This window comes from Ictalurus furcatus, chromosome 7 (assembly GCF_023375685.1).
Source record: "Ictalurus furcatus strain D&B chromosome 7, Billie_1.0, whole genome shotgun sequence".
Classification (NCBI taxonomy): domain Eukaryota; kingdom Metazoa; phylum Chordata; class Actinopteri; order Siluriformes; family Ictaluridae; genus Ictalurus; species Ictalurus furcatus.
This window is the reverse complement of record NC_071261.1, coordinates 34,135,120-34,160,791: the sequence shown is the minus strand read 5'-3', so window position 1 is coordinate 34,160,791 and position 25,672 is coordinate 34,135,120. Positions and strand designations below refer to the sequence as shown.

The 25,672-nt window shown below is 37.3% G+C and overlaps 1 protein-coding gene across 1 annotated transcript in view; it reads right to left on the bottom strand.

Annotated features, from left to right (window-relative positions):
- Positions 1-25,672, bottom strand: part of pth1r (parathyroid hormone 1 receptor) — a 74,382-nt gene that overhangs the window by 32,315 nt on the left and 16,395 nt on the right. Inside the window, exon 2 of the mRNA XM_053629979.1 lies at positions 2,644-2,746. Coding sequence (XP_053485954.1) covers positions 2,644-2,746 — 103 coding nt within the window. The remainder of the gene's footprint in view (positions 1-2,643; positions 2,747-25,672) is intronic.

Below are 25,672 nucleotides of genomic sequence, written 5' to 3'. Positions count from 1 at the left end.
CTCGGCTAAAAACCAGAAAGGCTACTGTGTTCAGCCGCTATTTCGCTCAGACGCTAAAGAGTGTTATCATTACAGCTATCACTGCTACAGTATTACTGCTATTACTCCTCCTGCTGCATCAGAGTCAGAAGTGTTTCTCATTCACTTACACTCAGGGGTTTGTAGAGAATTTTAGTCAGAGATAAACTTTAGACTACATTTCAGATTAAAGTGTGAAAATTTCCAACTGAAACACAGCAGCTCCATCCCATTACTCACACTTAGACCATTCATTTGCATCGTTTGCACACGTGTAACACTCTATGTGTGTAGAGTGATGTGTGTAAGAGTGAAGTGTGTAAGAGTGAAGCATGTAGACTGAAGTGTGTAAGAGTGAAGTGTGTAGAGTGAAGTGTGTAAGAGTGAAGCGTGTAGAGTGAAGTGTGTAAGAGTGAAGCGTGTAGAGTGAAGTGTGTAAGAGTGAAGTGTGTAAGAGTGAAGCATGTAGACTGAAGTGTGTAAGAGTGAAGTGTGTAGAGTGAAGTGTGTAAGAGTGAAGCGTGTAGAGTGAAGTGTGTAAGAGTGAAGTGTGTAAGAGTGAAGCGTGTAGACTGAAGTGTGTAAGAGTGAAGCATGTAGAGTGAAGTGTGTAAGCGTGAAGCGTGTAGAGTGAAGTGTGTAAGAGTGAAGCGTGTAGACTGAAGTGTGTAAGAGTGAAGCGTGTAGAGTGAAGTGTGTAAGAGTGAAGCGTGTAGACTGAAGTGTGTAAGAGTGAAGTGTGTAAGAGTGAAGCGTGTAGACTGAAGTGTGTAAGAGTGAAGTGTGTAGAGTGAAGTGTGTAAGAGTGAAGTGTGTAGACTGAAGTGTGTAAGAGTGAAGCGTGTAGACTGAAGTGTGTAAGAGTGAAGTGTGTAAGAGTGAAGCGTGTAGACTGAAGTGTGTAAGCGTGAAGCGTGTAGAGTGAAGTGTGTAAGAGTGAAGCGTGTAGACTGAAGTGTGTAAGAGTGAAGCGTGTAGAGTGAAGTGTGTAAGAGTGAAGCATGTAGACTGAAGTGTGTAAGAGTGAAGCGTGTAGAGTGAAGTGTGTAGAGTGAAGCGTGTAGAGTGAAGTGTGTAAGAGTGAAGTGTGTAGAGTGAAGTGTGTAGAGTGAAGTGTGTAAGAGTGAAGTGTGTAGAGTGAAGTGTGTAGAGTGAAGTGTGTAGAGTGAAGTGTGTAAGAGTGAAGCGTGTAGAGTGAAGTGTGTAGAGTGAAGTGTGTAAGAGTGAAGTGTGTAGAGTGAAGTGTGTAAAAGTGAAGCGTGTAGAGTGAAGCGTGTAGAGTGAAGTGTGTAGAGTGAAGTGTGTAAGAGTGAAGTGTGTAGAGTGAAGTGTGTAAGAGTGAAGTGTGTAGAGTGAAGTGTGTAAGAGTGAAGCGTGTAGAGTGAAGTGTGTAAGAGTGAAGTGTGTAGACTGAAGTGTGTAAGCGTGAAGCGTGTAGACTGAAGTGTGTAAGAGTGAAGTGTGTAAGAGTGAAGCGTGTAGACTGAAGTGTGTAAGAGTGAAGCGTGTAGAGTGAAGTGTGTCATTTACAAATTTAAGCAAATTACTTGAGGAGTCATTTAAAATGTAAGTGACTTGCTTGAGGAGTCATTTTAAATGCAAGTGAGTCATTTGACAACTCATTTAAAAATATAAGTGAATTGCTCAATGAGTGCTTTACAAATGTACAGTGGCCTCCAGTAATATTGGCACCCTTGGTAAATATTAGCAAAGAAGGCTGTGAAAAATTGTCTTTATTGTTTAACCTTTTGATCTTTTGTTTAAAGAAATTCACAAAAATTCTCATGGACATCAAATAATTGCAATCAAAACACAGGTTTATAAAAATATCTTTGTTAAATATAGGTGTGCAACAATTACTGACACCCTTTAGGTCAATACTTTGTGCTACCTTCCTTTGCCAAGATAACAGCTCTGAGTCTTCTCCTATAACGCCTGATGAGGTTGGAGAATACATGGCGAGGGATCTGAGACCGTTCCTCCATACAGAACCTCTCCAGATCCTTCACATTTCGAGGTCCACGCTGGTGGACTCTCCTCTTCAGTTCACCCCACAGGTTTTCTATGGGGTTCAGGTCAGGGGACTGGGATGGTCATGGAAGGACCTTGATTTTGTGGTCAGTAAACCATGTTTGTGTTGATTTTGATGTATGTTTTGGATCATTGTCCTACTGGAAGAGTGGAGGTAACGCATTGTAAGTAACTCACTCAAGAAGTCATTTACAAATGTAAGTGAAGTGCTTGAGGAGTTGTTTATAAATTGCCTTAATGTGAATCACTTTACGGAGATGTTTACAATGTTGCAGAAGGTATCACTTACAAATGTAAATGAATTGCTCCAGGGGTTGTTTACAGATTGCTAGTAAATCCCTTGAGGAGCTATTTAAAAGAAGAAAGTGAATCACTTGAGGAGTCATTTTAAAAACTGTAAAGGAATTGTTTGTTTGAGGAATTCTTCAGTGAATCACTGTAGGACTCATTAAATGATGTATACTGCCTGGTTTATCCTGATGCAGATGTAAAGCTACTAAACTGTAGTGCACTAGGGAGTGAGCAGGGAGCCGTTTAAGACACAGCTGCATGTCTGAAATGCCTTTATTGTTTGTATAAATTTAAATTTCTCACCAGTTGTTCTATGTCTGGCCTTTATGGAGCTCTCGCACTTGTTCCTGGCGTTGATGATGAGGTACATCTGTTCTTCCTTCGTCAGCACGTCATCAGCCTCCACCTGAGGAAACCGATACACATCAGGAACAAATAAACATACCTCACAAGTGCGAGGACATAAAACCGACCGACGGTGTGACGTACAATACTTACAGTGCTCATGTGATGTACGGCATGTCGTGTTCATTAGCTCATTTGCATATCGCAAACTTTATTATGACTTGATCAACGAACATGGCTTATTTGCATACCATATATTTGCATGAATACAGTGCAAATTTCCATATTGGTATTGCACATGAATCATTGCATTACAAATATATAGGATTGTCAGACAGATCTTTTGCATAATCGAGGGCATATTTGCATATCAATCAGGATGAACCTAGCACAGAATAACATTTACAGTGATCACTTACATTAACACATTGTCGTTTGCATACTACATGTTTACACCTGATCAATAAACACAACAAAACATTTAGGGATGGGTCACATCAATTATTTGCTTATGGCAAAACAAAATTTAAAACATTTACGGATTCTTCAAGGGGCTCAATTCCTCTCACACGTTCATGCCTCGGAACTGCAAAGGGTTTTTTTGAGTGGTGAATGTAATGATAAGACCATTAAATGATCACATGATCAATTCTGAATCATTTAACCCAAAGTAAGTAACATAAAAACCCAAAGTAGGACATAAACCACAGATTTTTTCCCTCTTTGATACATCTCTTTACAGTTCTCATTAATGTTCCTATAAACTGTAACATCATAACAACACTACCACCGTAACAAAACTGTAACATGTAACAACACAGTAACACAGCAACACTGTAACACCGTAACAACACTGTAACACTGTAACATGTAACAACACTAACACCATAACAACACTGTAACACTGTAACGCTGTAACAGCACTAACACCATAACAAAACTGTAACATCATAACACCACTAACATTGAACAACACTAACACCATAACACTGTAATGCTGTACACACTAACATGGTAACAACACTGTAACACCATAACAATACAGTAACGTAACAACCCTGTTACACCGTAACAACACTAACACTGTAGCACCTTAACAACACTAACACTGTAATGCCGTAACACACTAACAATAACACCATTGGAATGCCATAACAACATGTTGTTTGCAACAGTGTTGTTAGTGTTACAGGGGTTTACAGGGTTGTTACAGCATTACAGCATTGTTACAGTGTTACAGGGTGGTTATAGCCTTACATTGTTGCTATAGTGTAGCTACAGTGTTACCATGTTGTTACAGTGTTATTACAGTGTAAGTGTTGGTTAGTTTTACATAGTTTTGAGGGTTATTACAGCATTGTTACAGTGTTTGTGTTATTACAGTTTTACATTTATTTACATTTACATTTATTCACTTAGCAGATGCTTTTATCCAAAGCGACTTACAAATGAGAAAATACAAGCATGTGTTACAGCATTACAGTGTTCATACAGTTTTGTTACAGTGTTAACGTTTTTGGTGTTGTTACAGCATTAGAGTGTTGTTACAGTGTTGTTACAGTGTTGATACATTGTTGCAGTGTTACAGTATTACACTGTTAGTGTTATAGGGTTTTTACATCATTACTGCATTGTTAGTGTTTTTACAGTGTTTTTACAGTGTTATGCTGTTAGTGTTGTTAGAGTTATAGTGTTGTTATGGTATTAGTCTTGTTACAGCAGAGGTCTTTTTTGAGAGCTGAATGTAATATCCTTAAATGATCACATGATCAATTCTGAATCATTTTAGCCCAAAGAAACAAAAACCCAAAGTAGAGAATAAAAATCAGCCACAGATTTTTCTTTAATACGTCTCTTTACAGTTCCTATTAATGTTCCTGTGATTAATAAACATTCAGATCTGAAAACACACAACTTACATACCAACACTAACACTGTAACACGACTGTAAAGCCATAACACTAAAAATAAAACACCATAACATAACTGTAAAGCCATAACATTAACACTGTAACACTGTAATGCCATACCAGCAATGTAACAACACTGTAAAGCCATAACACTAACACTGTAACACTGTAAAGCCATAACATCAATGTAACAGCACCACACTAATGCCATGAATCTGTAACACTACACCACTATAACAACACCACTAACAACTCCACACAAATGCAGTAATACTGTAACAACTCTAGCAACACCCTACCACCGTAACAACACTAACACCTTAACAACACATAACAAAATAACACTGAAACAACACAGTAACACTGTAACTCCATAACAACACTGCAACAACTACACAGGTCTGAGCTGTTTAATAATTACAATAAGATCAGCACTGAGGACTGATGTTAATGTTTAGATGCAGAATAATCAAATAAGAAGGAGAAGAAAAACACAGTTACAGAAAGAATCATGCACTGAAATCTGATCCCGGATCAATAAAGCGGCGGTCTGTGGTTTCAGGTAAACAGCGTGAGATCATCACTGAGGCTCTTATCCACAACGACCGTCAGACAAAAGACATTAAAAAGCCTTTTGATGCTAAAAGCCAACGACGATGTTCTTCACATCAATTACAATTCCTTTTTTCACTTCTAGCAGTCAAATCACACAGCATTAATAAACATCACAACCACACTGCTGTTTACTGTTAACACTGACATTTTAAATAAATCAAGGAAATCTTTTCATCCTAGCCCTGTTTGGGGGAAAATATCTGCCTATGGATTATGTAACTAAGCATTGTTTTTTTCTATTTATTAACTTATTTATTTATACATTATTCCTCAAATCCTTCTCCTATTAATCTAATCTCTCCTATAATCATGTATTTATTTATTTATTCTCATTATTATTGTTTCTCATTTTTATATTTAAGTAAATAAAAATATTTGTTTTTTTATACACATATTTATTCATTTATTTAACTGATGTACAGTATAGTTTTGCTAAATCTGTGTGTTTCTTTTGGGATTTGTCAAATGGCTCATTTGCATATCATACATTTGCATGAATACAGTGCAAATTTGCATATTGGTATTGCATTACAAATATACAGGCTTGTCAGAAGACAGATGATTTGCATAATCACAGGCATATTTGCATTATAATCAGGGTGATCCTAGCACAGAATGACATGTACAGCACAGTGATCACTTACATATACACAGATCCCTGTTCTTTAAATAAAACAGAATGCTCACTCACACCTGATCATCATCCCGTTGATTGAAAACACCTGACTCTAATTTCCCCTTCAAATTAACTGCTAATCCTAGACGTTCACATACTTTTGCCACTCACAGATATGTAATATTGGATCATTTCCCTCAATAAATAAATGACTAAGTATAATATTTTTCTCTCATGTGTTTAATCGGGTTGTCTTTATCTACTTTTAGGACCTGTGTGAAAATCTGATGATGTTTTAGGTCATATTTATGCAGAAATGTAGAAACTTCTAAGGGATTCACAAACTTTCAAGCACCACTTTGTTTTAGTCATTTGCATATTTACATCTGAACAATAAACACAACAAAACAATTTATGGTTCATGATATGTACTTAATTTTTTATTGATGTATTTTAGTATTTTTATGAAGGTTATATTTCTTTTATTTGTTGTATGTATGTATGTTGTGATTTGCATCAGTTCTTTTATATAATTATGAGTAACAGTAACAGAGCGACTGGCAGCTTCTCTTCTGAAATTATTCAATAAAATAATAAACGACTTCCCCGAGTCACGTCTCATGAGGAACATAATTAATCTGCAGCCTGTCAAAAATAAATAAATAATACATTACGGTTCAGAGCGATTCTGAGAAATACCAGATTAAGTGTGTGTGTGTGTGTGTGTGTGTGTGTGTGTTTATAGCTGAAGTTAAACTGTCTGGTCCTCAGAAACCACATGGTGTTCATGTGCAGTATTAAAGGCATCAGTATTCTCTTGTCCAAACACACACACACACACACAAATACATACGCACAGGGCTATGGGACGTTTACTGCAACGAGCAGCAAACAACCACAAATGGAACAACACTGAGCCAGGAGTAAACACGTCACAGATAGAAACCTGTTCAGGCAAAACCAATATAGAATATTCCACAATCCCATCCAAAGATGCTGACATCCACCACCACTTCCTCCACCACCACCTCTACCTCCAGCTCCTCCGCCACCTCCACCTCCTCCGACTTCTCCACCACCTCCAACTCCTCCTCCTCCTCCACCACCTCCGACTCCTCCTCCACCTCCTCCACCACCTCCACCTCCTCCTCCACCTCCTCCACCACCTCCACCTCCTCTGACTTCTCCACCACCTCCAACTCCTCCTCCACCTCCAACTCCTCCACCACCTCCACCTCCACCTCCAACTCCTCCACCACCTCCACCTCCTCCGACTTCTCCACCACCTCCAACTCCTCCTCCTCCTCCACCACCTCCAACTCCTCTGACTCCTCCACCACCTCCATCACCTCCGACTCCTCCACCTCCAATCCTCCACCACCTCCGACTCCTCCTCCACCTTCTCTTTCACCTCCTCCTCCTCAACCACCTCCACCCCTTCCACCACCACCTCCTCCTCCTGCTTCACCACCACCTCCTTCACTAACGGGGTAAACATATATACTTTATATATTACCCATAATGCCTCACTGCTAACTTTTGTACACCACAACAGTAACACATTGCTGAAAGAAAGAAAGAAATATAGAAAGAAGCTGAAAAAGGAATAAACAAAAAAAAAATAAAGAATGAAATAGAAAAAGAAAGATGGAGAGAAACTTAAAAAACCTAAAAACTGAAGAAAAAAATAATAATCAAAGAAAGAAAAAAGAAAGAAAGAAAGAACATTTGAAAAGAAACTAACAAACAAAAAGAATAGCAAGAGGAAAAAAGACAGAAATAATCAAAAAGAAATTAATTAATAAATAATTAATTGAAAATTAATAAATAATTACACAAAAAAGAAAAAAGAAAGAAAGATAAATTAAAGAAAATTAAAGAAACAAAAAATGAACGATGAAAAATAATAGAAAAAAAAATATAAGGAATCAAACAAAAGACAGAAAAAAGTTGAGTGTGTGTGTGTGTGTGTGTATGGTCTGAGTGGATTGTGTCTCAGCGGCACTTTTATTACTACACACTGTTAAACTGAAGTGCAAAGCATCATGGGAACTGCACAGCAATGACACACACACACGCACACACACGCACATGTGTACACACACACACACACACACACACACACACACACACACACTACTGCTACTGTTCTGCTGCAGATTGCATCATCACACTGCGCCATGGGCTGTGTCCCAAATCACTACACACTAAAGCACACTGTGTCACCACCTGTAGCATGTAGCTTTATCAGGAGCTGTACGCTAGCTCGCTAAACTTTTAGCAATTATTTCTGTAGTCAGTGTCTGCAGCTGCGTCCCAAATCACACTCCACCACTCTAAACACTAGGGAGTAGGGGAATTAGCTAGCTAGCATTACAGAGAGCTCATAGCTAGCTAGTGTTACACAGAGAGCTGGTAGCTAGCTAGCGTTACACTCAGAGCTCGTAGCTAGCTAGCGTTACACAGAGAGCTCGTAACTAGCGTTACACAGAGAGCTGGTAGCTAGCTAGCGTTACACAGAGAGCTCGTAGCTAGCTAGTGTTACACAGAGAGCTGGTAGCTAGCTAGCGTTACAGAGAGAGCTTGTAGCTAGCTAGCGTTACACAGAGAGCTTGTAGCTAGCTAGCGTTACACAGAGAGCTCGTAGCTAGCTAGCGTTACACAGAGAGCTCGTAGCTAGCTAGCGTTACACAGAGAGCTCGTAACTTGCTAGCATTACACTGAGAGCTCGCAGCTAGTTTGGTATTTAGTTAATATCATGCTATAACAAAATATGAAATAAAATAAAAGCAGGATGAATGTTATTATTTTTCTCTGAGATGCATAATTTAGAGAAAACACATGACTTACATACAAAAATAAACGTGCCCCTCAGAGCTGGTGTGGTGATGTCATCATCACACAAACCAGTCATGTAAACACACACACACACACACACACACACACACACACACACACACATCTTGGGTAAATCCTATCCTACACTTTCTAATCTGTAAATATTTTCCTGGAGTTTTTGTGTGTGAACGATGTTTACTTCAGAAAAGAAAGAAGAAAAAGAAGAAAGGAGCTAAAAATAAACAGCAGTGAAACAGTTTGGGGAAATGAAAGGCCAGAAAACACAGAGAAATTTCCACTATTGAGTGTGTGTGTGTGTGCGTGTGTGCATGTGTGTGTGTGCGTGTGTGTGCTATTTTAAGTCTGGTTTATGTCTGGCTAACACGCAGCATCGAGGCTCTTTCAAGGCTTTTGTGTAAATACGTGTCGAATATATAATTCCAGCTCTCAGAAGTCACATCGGAAAAAAAATAAATCAGTGCTGTCTTTTATTATGAAGTCACGTAGCTGGATGCTAAGGAAGTGTGGCAGTTTTCTGTACAATGCTAAACCTGTAGCTAAGCGTTTCCTTTACTTAAATAACCAAAAGCTGCTGATCGACTTCCTGTACGGATCTCTGGAGGCTAATTAGCATGCTAGTTAGTTAGCAAGCTGTAGTGAATGCTAATTGGTAATTAGCAAGCTAAATGGTGTAAATTGATTGGAAAAAATTTCTATAATAATAATAATAATAATAATAATAATAATAATAATAGAGTGCTGAATGTGTCATAGTTTTTTCTCTAGTGAAATAATTTAAATAAAATGAAAAACAAACTAACTAACGAACAGATCAAATATTAATTAAATGTTTAATTTTAGTTTTAAAAATATAATATACAATAATAAATAATAAATAAATACATTTAAATAATTAAATAAATTAACATTTACACAACCCACATAGACTTTACATGATATATGTATATATTTTATGAAATTAAATATTAATATTAATATTAATAAAACTAGAAAATATTTAAATGTATCATTTAAATCATTTAAATGATTTAAAATTTAAATCAATATGACTTGAATTAAAAAAAATATATATATTTTTTTTAATGTCCAGAAAGTACAAAGAAAGGCTTTACTTTATTTTATGAATAAATGTAAATAATTATAAATAAATTTAAATTTACACAGCCCACACAGACTTTACATGAAATTGCTTTGTTAAATATAGCTAAAAAAAGAATAAAATGAAATATTAATCAGTATTAATTACCTTTAAAATATATTTTTTTAAAAATCTTTTTATCAACACTTAACCTTGTGCACCTGCAGGTGGTAGACAGGTGCGTCTGAAAAAAGACCACAAAACCAAGTCAAAAATCAAAAATGGAAAAATCCCGCACGCTAACAACACTCGCACACATATCTAAATTACTTTATTCCCAATGTTTCGGTCACATGACCTTCATCAGGCATATACAAACAATCTATTCAACACAATCTCATTTAAAATCAACACACGACCAATCACTGCAGTGATCCATCATTACCGACGTAATACATCACTGTAACCACATCAGCATCATATAAAAGGGTTACACTGAAAATTTACTAATGACATAAACAAATAAACATAACTCTATAGCATCACATTACACCGTGCTTCATCGTTCATGCCCATAGGTGTTAAAGTCCAAAATAACTCGTGTCTCTGGAACAGCATTTTTACTGTATATCGCCCTGTCTCAACAACTCAGCTTCATTGAGCCATTCAGAAGGGTCACCCCTACCTATAAAATGTTTTTTCATGATTTTCCATTTCTTAATCAAAGTCTAAATCAGAATGACAAATTCTCCTCAGCCTATAAAACGGACTCTTAGGCAATCCACAGCCGGATGGAAGCTATTAGCGAGCAACAGAGTATTATGATCCATGTCTTTTTTAAAGAACGTCGTAATGGAATTCCCTTCATTTTTCTGCACCCACATATTTACAACGTGCACCGGGGAGGATTCAACTCATCCACAAAGTTATTTAAAATAGACGCAAACTCTCCAGCCTCATTAAGACCTCCTAGAATCATTACAAAATATGTCTCTGATAAAATCAGTGACTGATTTATTTGCTGTAGTGACTCGTTCACTTTAGTGACACATTCACTTTAGTGACTCACTCAAAAAGACTGATTTATTTGCTGTAGTGACTCGTTCACTTTAGTGACACATTCACTTTAGTGACTCACTCAAAAAGACTGATTTATTTGCTGTAGTGACTCGTTCACTTTAGTGACACATTCACTTTAGTGACTCACTCAAAAAGACTGATTTATTTGCTGTAGTGACTCGTTCACTTTAGTGACACATTCACTTTAGTGATCCATTCACCTTAGTGATTTGTTCAAAAAGACTGTAATTTATTTACTGTAGTTACTTGTTCACTTTAGTGATTCATTCACTTTAGTGACTCACTCACATGATGGTAATGATGGATCACTGCAGTGATTGGTCGTGTGTTGATTTTAAATGAGATTGTGTTGAATAGATTGTTTCTACATGCCTAAAATAATTTAGATACGTGTGCAAGTGTTGTTAGCATGCAGGATTAAAAAAAATATATATATTAAAATGGCTTTACCTTTCTGTTTAGTAAAAATAGAGAGGTTTATATTAAAACTCTCGTTTGTGAACGACAGAAAGCAGAAACGTTGCTCTGCACTTGGAGTTTTTACGACAGGGATAAATAATAAATACCAGCTCTGATATTCACACGTCTCAGCATAACCTGAGAGTTTTACAGAAATTCGAGGCTGCTGCTGCTGCAGGTTGTGAATGTGGGTTACAGTGTTGTGAATGAGAGTCTCTTCCATTTTAATTGAAAAAAAAGTGGGTTTTGACGCGAGCGGTGGAGCCGAGCGGGATCCTGGAAGCTCCTCGCTCTTTTTTTTCTCTTCTCCTCGACTGTGCAATTTGCATTTGATGACAAAAAACCACAAACCACAAGACTGCTTGTCCCCTGGAAACGTTCGCCAAACCACATTCTGACTTAAAGCTCCATTCAGAGCCGTAATTACAGCTTTTCCTCGGCCAAATCGGCTCGTATGGAAACATGTCGTGTAGCCGCACCGCTTCTTTCCCTCTAATTGACAAAAATGGAGCGTTTTGATCTGTTATATAAGAGCTTTTAATATGCAGTATATGTTTTTCTTTCCTCGTTTTTTTTTTTTTTTTTTGAGAAATGCTTTCAGCTAACTGCGGGTTAAAAGCCGAATAAGAAAAAAAAACAAAAACAAATAAGGATAAAGTCAACCTGAAACTAGCATGCTAACCTAAACAGTGACTCAGTGAGAACTGAACAGAGATGTGCAGTTGCTAACCATAACTAGCATGCTAGTTCTAGCATGACTGTGTAATTATATCACCAAAAATACACCCTGTTTGTGGCCTGTCCTCATCTCCTGCAATATTTCAGAGCTATTTCAGATGTGTTAATGCTAACCATGTGCAGTTAACTTTTCAATTGACAGATAGGGCACTGAACATGTATCCGTTCAGAGAGAACGCACAACAGTGTTCAAAATACTCATGTGGATCTATGTACATACATATATATATATATATATATATATATATATATATATATATATATATATATACACACACACACACATTAAATGATTCGTTCTGATTCATTCACTAATTCATTTAGCTTGATCACAAAGCAGTCAACAAACAGCTACACTATCACTGACTCAACTGATTCAAGCTTTTAAGCAATTCATTCATTGATTCAAACACTGACTCACTGAACAAGAGGGGAGGGAATCACAGTCAAGACCAAGAAAATTCACTGATTCAAACAATGACTCACTAAACAGATTTGAACAGATTTGTTAACCCTGATTCATTCAGGGACTCGTTCATCTTTAGTGACTCATTCAGATTAGAATCTAGTAAACCTAATTGATTCATTCAACCATCGCAACCTTCGTAACTAGTCCACCTGAGTGATTCGTTTTAAAAAAAAAACTACAGTGACATATTCAATTTAGTGGTTCATTCACCTTAGTTATTCATTCAGAAAGTCTGTAATTTATTTACTGTAGTGACTCGTTCATTTTAGTGATTCATTCACTTTAGTGACTCACTCAAAAAGACTGTAGTGTATTATATACAACTGTAGTGTATACAGTTATTTACTGTAGTGACTCATCCACTTTAGTGACACATTTACTTTAGTGACTCATTCAAGACTGATTTGTTTACTATAGTGACTCGTTCACAAAAAGAATCACTTGCTATGATGTACGTTTTGATTCGTAAAACACACTCACAGCTTCTGCCATTGTAAGATTTATACATAATATACTTGATTATTATACATTAAGTTAAAATTAGGAACTGTCAAACACACGCTAATACAGTATGCACTAATATATTATACACTAATATGACACAAAACTGTGATTGTACTTTTATTTCATTTGTAACAGATTAATGCATAGTTTTTAGCATCTCAGTCAAACATAGCATGTGTAGCATCTGAAAACAGATAAAATAAACAGTGTGTGAGGTAGATCAATGTGTGTGCATCAGCGCTACTAATCCCTGTATGCTGTGTCACAGTTAGATTTCTGGCATTTATCTAAACATCCTAAATTACAGAGACATCGTCCTTCCGTCCAGGGAATTTAATAATAAATTAAGTGCAGCTCCAAAAACCTTTTATGATATTAGCGCTCATCTGTTTATGTAACCGTTACCCTTTAAAAATAATTTTAATGGGGCTTGAAAAGCATTTCTCAAATGTACCATGAAGAGGAAACCACTATATTAAATCTGACAGTGATGTAAAAGATTACATACAGAAATCATGGGACATTAAGTTAGCATGAATATAACTAGCTATGTCTTTACAATGGCTAGCTATTAAAAAGATTAGCTTCCTCTGACTAGATAGCCATTCTCTAAACTTCTTAAACTAACTTATTAAAGTATACCGGTCTTATTTTTATACTTTAATGTTAAAAATTTGGTCGTTGGTGTATTATCTGTATCCAAACTGCAACTAATAAACCCTATGTTAGACTAGCTAGCTATCAAACTGCTAGCAATTTGCTTGATTTGACCCTTTCAAGTATAATGTGTTGCTATCTCATCTTGCTAGCTGATGTTAAAATATGAATACATAATAGTCAGCGAGTTAGTGCTCAGTCTGTTAAGTTATACTAAAATTTATCTATCGTGAACATGGGTTTAGTATCTCTGTGTCCACTGTCAGGATTAAGCAGAGTGTGTGAGTCTATGTAGTGTGCTAATCTTATACGCAAACTCATCTCATATGCTAGCTATAGCTAATAAACAGGTTACAGAAATATGGCATGCCTGCCACGTTAGCATGAAAACTAGCTAATAAGAGCTTTTCTATCAAGCATTAGTGTTTAAGCATTAATGAATCACTGCCAGTGCATAGTCACACACACACACACACACACACACACACACACACACACACACACATTAAAATTTCACAGTAACACTCTGTGCTGAAGTTAACTCGGTGGGAACATGCAGAGGTCTCTGAAGGAAAGCGGTCCCCTCTTTATGGCATTAATGAATGATAATGATGAGGGTGAGGACCGAGTGAGACATGAACAAGGACATGTCCACATGGAGAACGTCGGTTTTACCCCTCCATTTTGAAAATATCACAGTCCAAGCAAAACCGATTTAAAAGCACTCGCATGAGCACGCCAGCACAGTGACAGTACGCCATGAACTGTTTCATCGCACAGCACTGCTAAATTCTGGACTCTGATGGTGTTCATTTTCAGCTGCTCTTACAGTAGTACAATAATACACTATCGTTACTATAGCAACGTAACAGTTCATTCATAGGGATTTATATCGATACCCTGGCTCTTGGTCTCCTGATTCTCCAAACATTTTACTTCTGGTGAAGCTGAAGCATTTTAATCATCCAGGAAAGATTTCCTTCAGGCATGACAATAAGAACCCACTTGACTTGACCATAGTTGCTGTAACATAAGTGAGAAAATGAATTAACTTGTTTCACAGAATTAAATTCCACAAGAATGATGCATCGTTGTTTAATAAACGTAAAAAATTTTTTTTAGCGACATGGTATGAGAGGAATATAACACTTGGGGACATGTTGTTACAGGTTGTAACAGTAATTCCGCTTTGCATCACACCAAACTCTTGCTGATTCCTTTCCTAAAACAGCATGTGCTGTTGTGTGGTTTTTCTTACATTCTGTGCCCACTGTTGCTTCAGATTCCTGTTCTTAGCCGACAGGAGTGGAACCCGATGTGCTTTTCTGCTGTTGCAGCTACGTATTGTGCATTCTGAGATGCTTTTCTGCTCACCACGGTTGTAAAGGGTGATTATTTAAGTAACCCGTAGCCTTCCTGTCAGCTCGAATAAGTCTGCATATTCTCCTCTGATCTCTCTCATCAACAAGGCGTGTCCGCCCGCAGAACTGACGCTCGGTGGGTATTTTTTGTTTTGCGCACCATTCTGTGTTAAACTCTAGAGATTGTTGTGTGTGAAGTTCCCAGGAGATCGGCAGTTTCTGAAATACTCAAACTGGCACCAGCAACCATGCCACGGTTAAAGTCACGGAGTTCACTGTTTGACGTGAACATTAACAGAAGCTGCGTTATTTTATGCGCTGAGGTGTTGCCATGTGATTGGCTGATTGGATAATTGTGTAAATTATTAAACACAATCTGCGATCAATCAATGACCGACGCTTACTAGTACCTACTCAGCGTGGCTCAAGGTCCCTTTCAAGAACCTTCAAACTAACTGTTCCTCAGTGGTGGAAGGAACTTCCAACCACAATCCGGACCGCAGAATCTCTCACCATCTTCAAGGAACAGCTAAAGACCCACCTCTTCTGTGAACACCTAACCAACCCCTAAAAAAAAAAATTTACTCTGGCACTTGCACCTCTACTCTGCGCACTTTGCTTCTTCTGGAACTCAATAAAAGATCTTGTATGGTAGCATTACTTGTACTGTTCTCTGCTTGACATACCGCTTTGCTTGTATTTTCTCATTTGTAAGTCGCTTTGGATAAAAACGTCTGCTAAGTGAATAAATGTAAATGTAAATGCAAATGTAAATGTGAAAATGAGCAGGTGTACTAATAAAATGAGCAGGCGTTCCTAATAAAGTGGTCGGTGTGACTGTCTATCAGTGTCTGACATATGTACCATTTCTGTCTATCTGACTTATCACTCTGTCAGTCTATAACGTGAGACTAACAAACCAAAACACAGACTAACACACTGTTCAACAAACTCAAACACTAAGTGTTTCTCAGTTATCACGCCGTTGGGGTCAGGCTTACTCACGAGTAACAAGAGTGCAGTGTGAAGAGCTTTCCAGTGCGTAAACAAGGGTTTAATATAGTGTGTGTGTGTGTGTGTGTGTGTGTGTGTGTGTGTGTGTGCACAACCTTATACCACAGGGTTTCCCTTTGAGAAAAGATAAGGATATTATCTGTAGCTACAAAACAGTGTTTATCAGGAGTGTATCACAGATAATCTATACATCTCGACATGCGAATAAGTGAAGGTTAATTAGAGAGTCGTTTTTAGTCTATAATGATCCATATTTAATAAACATTCATTTCCCCATGGCTTAAACCGACATCAGTTATAATAACCTGAGACACAAATGTCACACAAGTTCTCCGCTTATTATTGAGTCCTGAAGTGGTAATTAGGTGAGTGTTCTTATTACAGTGGAGGAAATAAGTATTGGACATTCACAGCACAAATCTGCTTCCCACATCCAGGTAATTAAACTGCTTTAATTCATGCATGTTCCAAACAGTACATGCTATATCTGCACAATGTATTCTGCCAATATAGGCAAAGGAGTGCTTTCTGTTCTCATACACCTTTATGCAATGCTGCTCCTTATACTTGCTATGCATATACTAAACCCTTCTGCTTTTTGTAACGTGGACGTTGCACACCTACCTCATATACAGTGGGGGAATTAGTATTGGACGCATCAACATTTTTTCAGTAAATATATTTTTATATATTTCTTCTCCAAACATGGTGTGTAGTATGACAGCCAAAAAGTTCAGTTTTGCTCTCGTCTGACCAGACTACACTCTCCCAGTATTTCACAGGCTTGTCCAGATGAGTTGCAGCAAACTTTAAACGAGCTTCGACATGCCTTTTCTTTAGTAATGGAGTCTTGCGGGGCGAGCGTGATCAGTGGAGTGCATTGCCTATTGTTTACTCTGTGACGATGGCACCTGCTGCCTCCAAGTGTTTCTGGAGCTCTTTCTGAGTGGTCCTTGGCTCTTGGGCTACTCTTCTGACTATTCTTCTGACTCCCTGGTCAGAAATCTTGTGAGGAGCTCCTGTGCGTGGCCGGTTGATAATGGAGTGATGTTGCTTCCACTTGTGGATAATGGCCCCAATGGTGCTTACTGGAGGATTCAGAAGTTTTGAAATACGTCTATATCCGATTCCATCAATATGTTTTGCAACAATAAGGTTGTGAAGGTCTTGGGAGAGTTCTTTGCTTTAACCCATCATGAGATGTTTCTTGTGTGACACCTTGGTAAAGAAAACTCTCTTTTTAGACCATCAATTTACTAACCCAGCTGATATTAATTTACACAGATAGGGGGTATAATTACTTACGGATTCCAGCTGGTTCCTTGCCTTACCTTGCCTTGGAGAACTGCTTTTTCTTAGCGTGTTCAATAATTTTTTCCTGTGTTTATTACATATAACTATATTTATGGACTGTTGTGAATTCTTTATATTTCCAGATTTGAGTTAATACTAATGTCTGGTGAAAATTTCATGTGAATAACCTCATTGGAAATATATTTACTGAAAAAAATGTTGACGCATTCTATACTTATTTCCCCCACTGTAAATAGCGGTAATGAGACGTATATAATTCCTCCTTCCCTTACAGGAATGACCGTTTAAAAACTCCTCTACTAATGACTGGAACTTTGTTTGGAGGCAGGAGGGTCAGACAGAGGGTCAATGAGCTCCTTTTTGGAACGCATACAGACACACCCACTGCTTTTCTATTGGCTGCTTGTACAACATCACACAAAAGTTTAAACAAAAACAAAAACAAAAAAAAGTCATTGTGAACTTCCTACTCACACATCCCATTCAAGATAATTAAGTATTAACAGCTACAGTGTCTGTAAATAAATGTGCATTATGTCCAATATGAAATTCAAAATAAGATAACAGAGAATTCAATCATTTACACTGTTTTCCCCTCATATTGAAAAAAAACAATAAAATAAAATAAAAATTTGTCAACATAGAGTTAAACATAATATCAAAATATACTAATATGAACACATGAAAGCTGCAGGACCTTCCCTGAGTGCTGAATAATCTGACACAATTTTTTTTCTTTAAGATCAGCTGATTAGATAATTAACTCATTAACAAAACAGCAGTAATTAACTAATTAATCACCTCTCTTGTCCTTTCTGTAACGACCTGGCCACTCTGATTGGATTGTTAGTCCATTGAAAATAGACCCTCTAAAATGAACCTCTAAAAATGAACGGCCATTAAATCAGAAGGTCGAGCAGATTCTCGAGTCTTTTACACACTCCTGTGGGGAAAAGAAGTAAACGATGGAATGGCTCCACAGAGGAACCTCAAAGGGGTGAAAAGAAGATCAAACTTACATGTTGCTGTGTGAGACACACTAAGGACAGAGCTCATGAAACCACCATTAGCCTTTTTGCCTTCTTCAGGTCACAGTACTGGCTTTAAATACGCACTACAATTAAGTGACGTTAGCTTCCCTGCACTAATGTTAGCCAGATAAGTAATTAGCTTAGGTCTTATTGATAATATCACCTCTCAGGGAGCAGCTCTGTGAAGTTACATAGACATTTTGAAAAGCATGCTAGATAAAGCCATAGTCATGTTTGCTTGTTAAGGTGTTGTATCGTGCTGATGTTACACTCATATCCCAAATATATTTATTACCCATTTAAAACTATTTCCTAAAGCTAGCTAGTTTGCTATTAAATATGCATGCTAGCAGTATAATAAGAAATTGCAGATAGTAAGAGTCTAGCTATCCAGCTAGCTAATATCATTATTGGAGCAGCTAAACATGGTTTAAAATATTAACTAAATCGAGCAAGTTTGATTTTTTTTATTATGGCATTATGCTTTTTCTGTAATCTGTAAACATTTACCTCAGATGTGTTAATCAATTAAGAAGAAAATACTTAAATTACACTTTAATTACACTTAGCATCAAACCGCTAACACGGTGACCATGGAAATGAGACAGAAACATCCGGAAAGTCAACATTTACCTCAGATGTGTTAACAAGAAAATACTTAAACTATACTGTAATTAAACTTAGCATCAAAATGCTAACACAGTGACCATGGAAATGAGACAGAAACATCCGGAACATCAACATTTACCTCAGATGTGTTGATAAATTAAGAAGACAATACTTAAATTACACTGTAATTAAACTTAGCATCAAAATGCTAACACAGTGACCATGGAAATGAGACAGAAGCATCCAGAACGTCAACATTTACCTCAGATGTGTTAAAAAGAAAATACTTAAACTATACTGTAATTACACTTAGCATCACTTCAGTGGGTTCCTCCATATTGAGAAATGTCAAAATGCTGTCAAATTCATCTAAAGTCCTCAGATAAAAGAAAATACGGAGTTATGAAGTGATGAATAAGACAAAAGTGTGCCATTTGCTAACAGTTGCTAATTCCTTTCTCCATGTTCAAGTGAACTGGTAAATTTAATGTGTTTGGTGTAATTAATGTATCTAAAATGTGTCTAAAATATATTTAAAATACTCAATTAGAAGTTTATATTTATTAACGTGTAATTAAAAGTTGATCTTCAGACTTGTCCTACAGAGAGATGTGCATTTTCCTGGTTTTAACCTTGGGCCTGTAAGAGAACATTCACATAGTGGGGGTGGAGTGAGCTCCGGGCGACGTTGACGGTTTTCACACGTCAACGCAAGTCGGTCAGAGCGGAGACGAGGGGAATGCAGCAAGGCAGTGAGAATGAGAAATGAGGTCTGTAAACGCACTAACACACAACGCCGCGCTTCTCTTTAAGGCCACATTACCATACGCAAGCATGAATACACACCTCTGAGAGGGAAAATATTGATATTCCACACTCGATAAAGTGAGAGCCTTTTAGAAAAGTGCTGAGGTGTAAGCTGCTAATGGTGATAACACCAAGCGAGGAAGGACACACAACCAATGAAGCCTGAACAATTACAACTAAATATAAAAGAAGTCATAGCATTAAACTTTTCGAGGTTAAAATACACACATAATTATTTATGTAGTATAAACTGAGGAAGGTCTGCATAACTGCTAAGAAAAAAATACATAGTATGAAGCATGGATGTTCAGCAAAACACTTCTGAGGTAAATGTTGATGTTCCAGATGTTTCTGTGTCATTCCCACTGTCACTGTATTAGCATTTTGATGCTAAGTGTAATTACAGTGTAATTTAAGCATTTTCTTATTAACTTATCAACACATCTGAGGTAAATGTTGATGTTCCGGATGTTTCTGTGTCATTCCCACTGTCACTGTATTAGCATTTTAATGCTAAGTGTAATTACAGTGTAATTTAAGCATTCCCTTATTAACTTATCAACACATCTGAGGTAAATGTTGATGTTCTGGATGTTTCTGTGTCATTCCCACTGTCACTGTGTTAGCATTTTGATGCTAAGTGTAATTACAGTGTAATTTAAGCATTTTCTTATTAATTTATCAACACATCTGAGGTAAATGTTGACGTTCCGGATGTTTCTGTGTCATTCCCGCGGTTACTGTGTTAGCATTTGATGCTAACTTAAGCAGTGTTTTGCTGAACATTCATGTCTTCCTCATAATCCATCACATAATGAAGCAACCAAAATAGTTAGAACACTTAAATTTGAACAATGTGTGCATTAAAACAATTATATGAAAAGAATAATTTTATTGCTACATTTAATGTTGTGGAACATCATGTGGTGAAACATGTTCGCACTTAATGTTATAGCAGGTACAAGAAACTTCGCCATAACAAATTTAATCCAGAATTCAACAGCACTGTGGTATAACATATTATAATAATGATATTCTTTATGACAGGATGACTGGATGTTTGATACAGAAACACCATTAGCAAATGATCTGGGTTGTTGTTGGTTTTTTTTGTTTTATACTTTATGAGTCACTAAGGTGAATGAATCAGTATTTCTCATTCCATTGACTGATTCTAGCATCAGCAAATCAACAAACACCAGTGATGTATGATTATCAAACACAGATTTTACGTTTACGGTAGGTTTACGTTATATATGCATCTGTTGTTTTTTTAAACGTCATGACCAAGATTCACTCCTCTCTCATTCAGAGAATCATTGTTTGATTGAGTAAATCTTTTGGACTGAGATTTAGTTCTATTATATCATTCAGTGGATCTGAATCAGTGAATCTTTTTGGTCATTTGCTGCTGTCATTTAAGTGGGTCAGTATTTTAATCATGGACACTTTCAGCCTGACCGAGATTCTCTTCCCTGTCGTTCACTGAGTCAGTTTCAGAATCAGTGAATCATTTCAGTCATCACTGAGAATCGTTCCTCTGTCGTTTACTGAGTCAGTGTCAGAATCAGTGAATCTTTTCAGTCATCACAAAGATTCGTTTCTCTGTCGTTCACAGAGTCAGTGTCAGAATCAGCGAATCTTTTCAGTTATGACTGAGATTTGCTCCTTTGTTGTTCACTGAGTCAGTGTCAGAATCAGTGAATCTTTTCAGTCATCAGTGAGATCCTCTCCGCTGTCATTCAGTGAGTCAGTGTGTGAATCAGTGAATCTTTTTGGTCATGACTTAGATTTGCACCTTTGTCATTCACTGAGTCAGTGTCAGAATCAGTGAATCTTTTCAGTCATCACTGAGAATTGTTCCTCTGTCTTTCAGTGAGTTAGTTTCAAAGTCAGTGAATCCTTTCAGTCATCACTGAGATTTGTTCCTCTGTCTTTCAGTGAGTTAGTTTCAAAGTCAGTGAATCCTTTCAGTCATCACTGAGATTTGTTCCTCTGTCGTTCACTGAGTCAGTGTCAGAATCAGTGAATCTTTTCAGTCATCACTGAGATTCGTTCCTCTGTCGTTCACTGAGTCAGTGTCAGAATCAGTGAATCTTTTCAGTCATCAGTGAGATCCTCTCCCCTGTCATTCATTGAGTCAGTGTGTGAATCAGTGAATCTTTTCTTCTCATGTTCAGTGGGTCAGTCGAGTCATTTTGAACAGTGATGCAAGAAATCAGAATGAATCATTCAAATGGCCCGAGCTTAAGTGTCATTGAAAATATACAAAAATGTAAACTCTAATGTAAGAAAGTGGTGATGCTGGAGCTTGGTGGGGGGTGGGTTTGTTCCTGAGCCATGACAACATCTCAAGCAGTGCAAGTTGTCAGTAACACACAATGTATTTAATATTTCAGATAAAAAAAGCTGTAAATCAATGACTTGTGCCGTATCATCTGATAGTCGAGGCTTATTTCCTCTACAAAAATATTGTTAGCATGAACTCTACAGATGCCTGTTTCTTTATTCTCCATTTCCTCAAGCTTCTGTTGCTACATTACGTGAAACGGCTGAGTTATCAATTTACTGATATGTAAAATACATTATCGTGATGATGAACGTTCAATGTCGTCAATATAATCAAGAGTCTGAAAACACACACACATACACACACACAATGATGCGATTAGCCATTTTCTCTGATTGTAGACTGGAATTGTGCTTCTTTCTGCAGTGTTTCACAATGTGTGTGTGTGTGTGTGTGTGTGTGTGTGAGTGAGAGAGAGAGAGGTTATAAAGACCCAGTTAAAACAATTCCAGTAGATTTGCCGCATTTCTGTAATTTATAGCTCACTCAGGAGGGACATGAATGAATGAATAAACGGGTAGAAAAAAGAAAATAAATAAATAAAAAATAAAACACACGAGTGCCTCTACACACATCTTGTCACACCGACTGGCAACTGTCCAAAATGCCCTGACAGGAAAAGTACACACACACACACACATATATATATATATATATATATATATATATATATATATATATATATATATCATGGCTGTGTTTAACTTAGACGTAAAAGTGGCATTGAGTTACACACACACTCCCGCATTCTTCCAGTGGAAAGAGAGGGAAAAAAGGAGAAAAATTTCCCCCAGAGGTCAGGGGGAGTCAGGTAAACACACGGCCTTCCTGAGTGGCACACTGCAGCGCATTAACGGCGCCGAGACGTGGAGGGAATACACTCACTAACGCAATACTGCGCTTTATACAGCGTGTACATCATCTTACCCCCTTATCATTTCTTACTTTCCAAAATGTACAAATTACCTGCAAATATGCAGAACATGATAAAAAATAATGGTTTAAGCCATGACTCTATTACAAAACATTTCATAGACACTCCCCCATACCCCTTCACACCGCCCCCCACTGCAGCATGTTAGAAACATGACTGAAGCCTGTAAGCTCCCAGAGCAGCCAGATAATTACTGTGTTAGCCAAAATCAGGCTTCATTCCTACGTTCCCAGAGTTTCCCAGTTCAGCATTCTGTTAACACACATTAAGTAAACATTTCCAAAGTTTTTATGTAGTCCGAACGCATTTCCCCCTTTTAGATTTAAACACCAAAGACACGTTTAAATGAATAACATCATGCGTGAGTTTAATCCATCCTTCATCCACACTTGAAACTTATAAAAGTTATGAACTTGGAAAATGAACTAGGTTGTACAAGCTGAACCCTTATTTGTGCTGCTCTAAAACTAGCTGTTAGTCTACATTCATATTAGTCTCCATGCATGAACTATAGTGAATTTTATACATTAAACTGAAGAAATGCCGTACTGTAGCCTATAAAACACTTAACTCCAGCTTTCTGGGTAACTTAGGACCCTGGGAACATAGATACGCTCCCCAAAAAATCATATGGTACTTCAAAACACGATAACACCAGGATAAACGCTGGCAGTGCTTTTCCAAGCTGGAGTTTTTTTTTTTTATTACTGATGAAGGAATGAAGTAATACTGGAATTAGCAATACTGCTTCTGGACAGTTCTGAAAATCTAAGGGCTAATTTAGAGGCTAAGGAGCAGACAGTTGAATAAAAAACGAGTTAGTTGGAGGAAGCTTCTGGCATTATCAGCTAATCCTATAGAAGAACTGTATGCTGGGTAAAAATATAAAGCAGAGTTAATTAATGTTGCTTGCTGCAAGCAACTTTAAAGAAGTCTGTGAAAAATTTGTCTTTATTGTTTAACCTTTCGATCTTTTGTTAAAAAATTTTACAAAAATTCTCTGCTCCAATGGATATCAAACAATTACAAACACAACACAGGTTTATCAAAAAATATATCTTTGTTAACTATAGGTGTGCAACAATTATTAGCAGACCTATGAATTCATATGAGAAAAATATATTTGAAGTATATTCCCAATGATATTTTAAATTTTTTAGTACACCTGGGAGACTAGGAACAGGAAATTGTTGAACCATGACAATTGAACCATAAATATGAGATAACACATAGGCCAAATTCCCTTAGTCATTCATAACAATGGGTAAGAGCGAGGAATATAGCTGTGCTGTGTGGCCAAAGGTTGTTGAGCTTCACACAATGGGAAGTGTCTATAGGAAAATAGCACAAGCATTGAAAATGCCCATTTCCACCATCAGGGCAATAATTAAGAAGTTCCAGTCAACTGGAAATGTTATGAATCGACCTGGAATTGGACGTGTGTCTATATCGTCTCAACACACTGTGAAGAGGACGGTTCGAGTGGATAAAAAATCTCCAAGGATCACAGCTGGAGAACTGCAGAAGTTAGTCGTGTCTTGGGGTCAGAAAGTCTCCAAAACTTCATCCGAAGTCACCTACATCACCACAAGTTGTTTTGAAGGGCTTCAAGAAAAAAGCCTCTACTCTCATCCAAAAACAAACTCGAGCGTCTTCAGTTTGCCAGACACTACTGGACCTTCAAATGGGATCAGGTTCTATGGTCAGATGAAGCCAAAATAGAGCTTTTTGGTAATAGACACCAGAGGTGGTTTTGGTGCACACAGAGAGGTAGCCATATGGAAAAGTACCTCATGCCCACGGTTAAATATGGAGGTGGATCTTTAATGTTTTGGGACTGTTTTTCTGCCAGAGGACCTGGACATTTTGTTAGGATACATGGCATCATGGTCTCTATCAAATATCAACAGATATTAAATGAAAACCTGACTGCCTCTGCCAGAAATCTTCAAATGGGCCGTGGTTGGATCTTCCAACAGGACAATGATCCAAATCATACATCAACATCAACACAAACATGGTTTACTGACCACAAAATCAAGGTCCTGCCATGGCCATCCCAGTCCCCTGACCTGAACCCCATAGAAAACCGTCTCAGCTCCCTCACCAAGTATTCTCCAACCTCATCTGGTGTTATAGGAGAAGACTCAGAGCTGTTGCACATCTATATTTAACAAATATATATATATTTTTTGGATAAACCTGTATTGTGTTTGCAATTGTTTGATATCCATGAGAGCAGAGTAATTTTTGGCCTACTTAGCCTGTACTAATCCCTACTAAATCTAAAATAAATAAATAAATAAACACACCCCAAAAGGCATTAAAAGCAATGAAAACACTCATCTGGATTATTAGTCATCTATGTAAAAAAAAAAAAAAATCAAGTAAATATATATTTTTAAAAAAGCACTAATAGCCCTCATTCAGAACATTAGTCATCATCTAGTAAAAAACAAACAAACAAATAAATAAATTAATAAAAACGGGACAAATCCCTAATAGCCTCACCTAGAATATGAATCATCTACGCTTATAAAAATGCAACAATAAATAACTTCTTTAAAATACAGAATTATCCT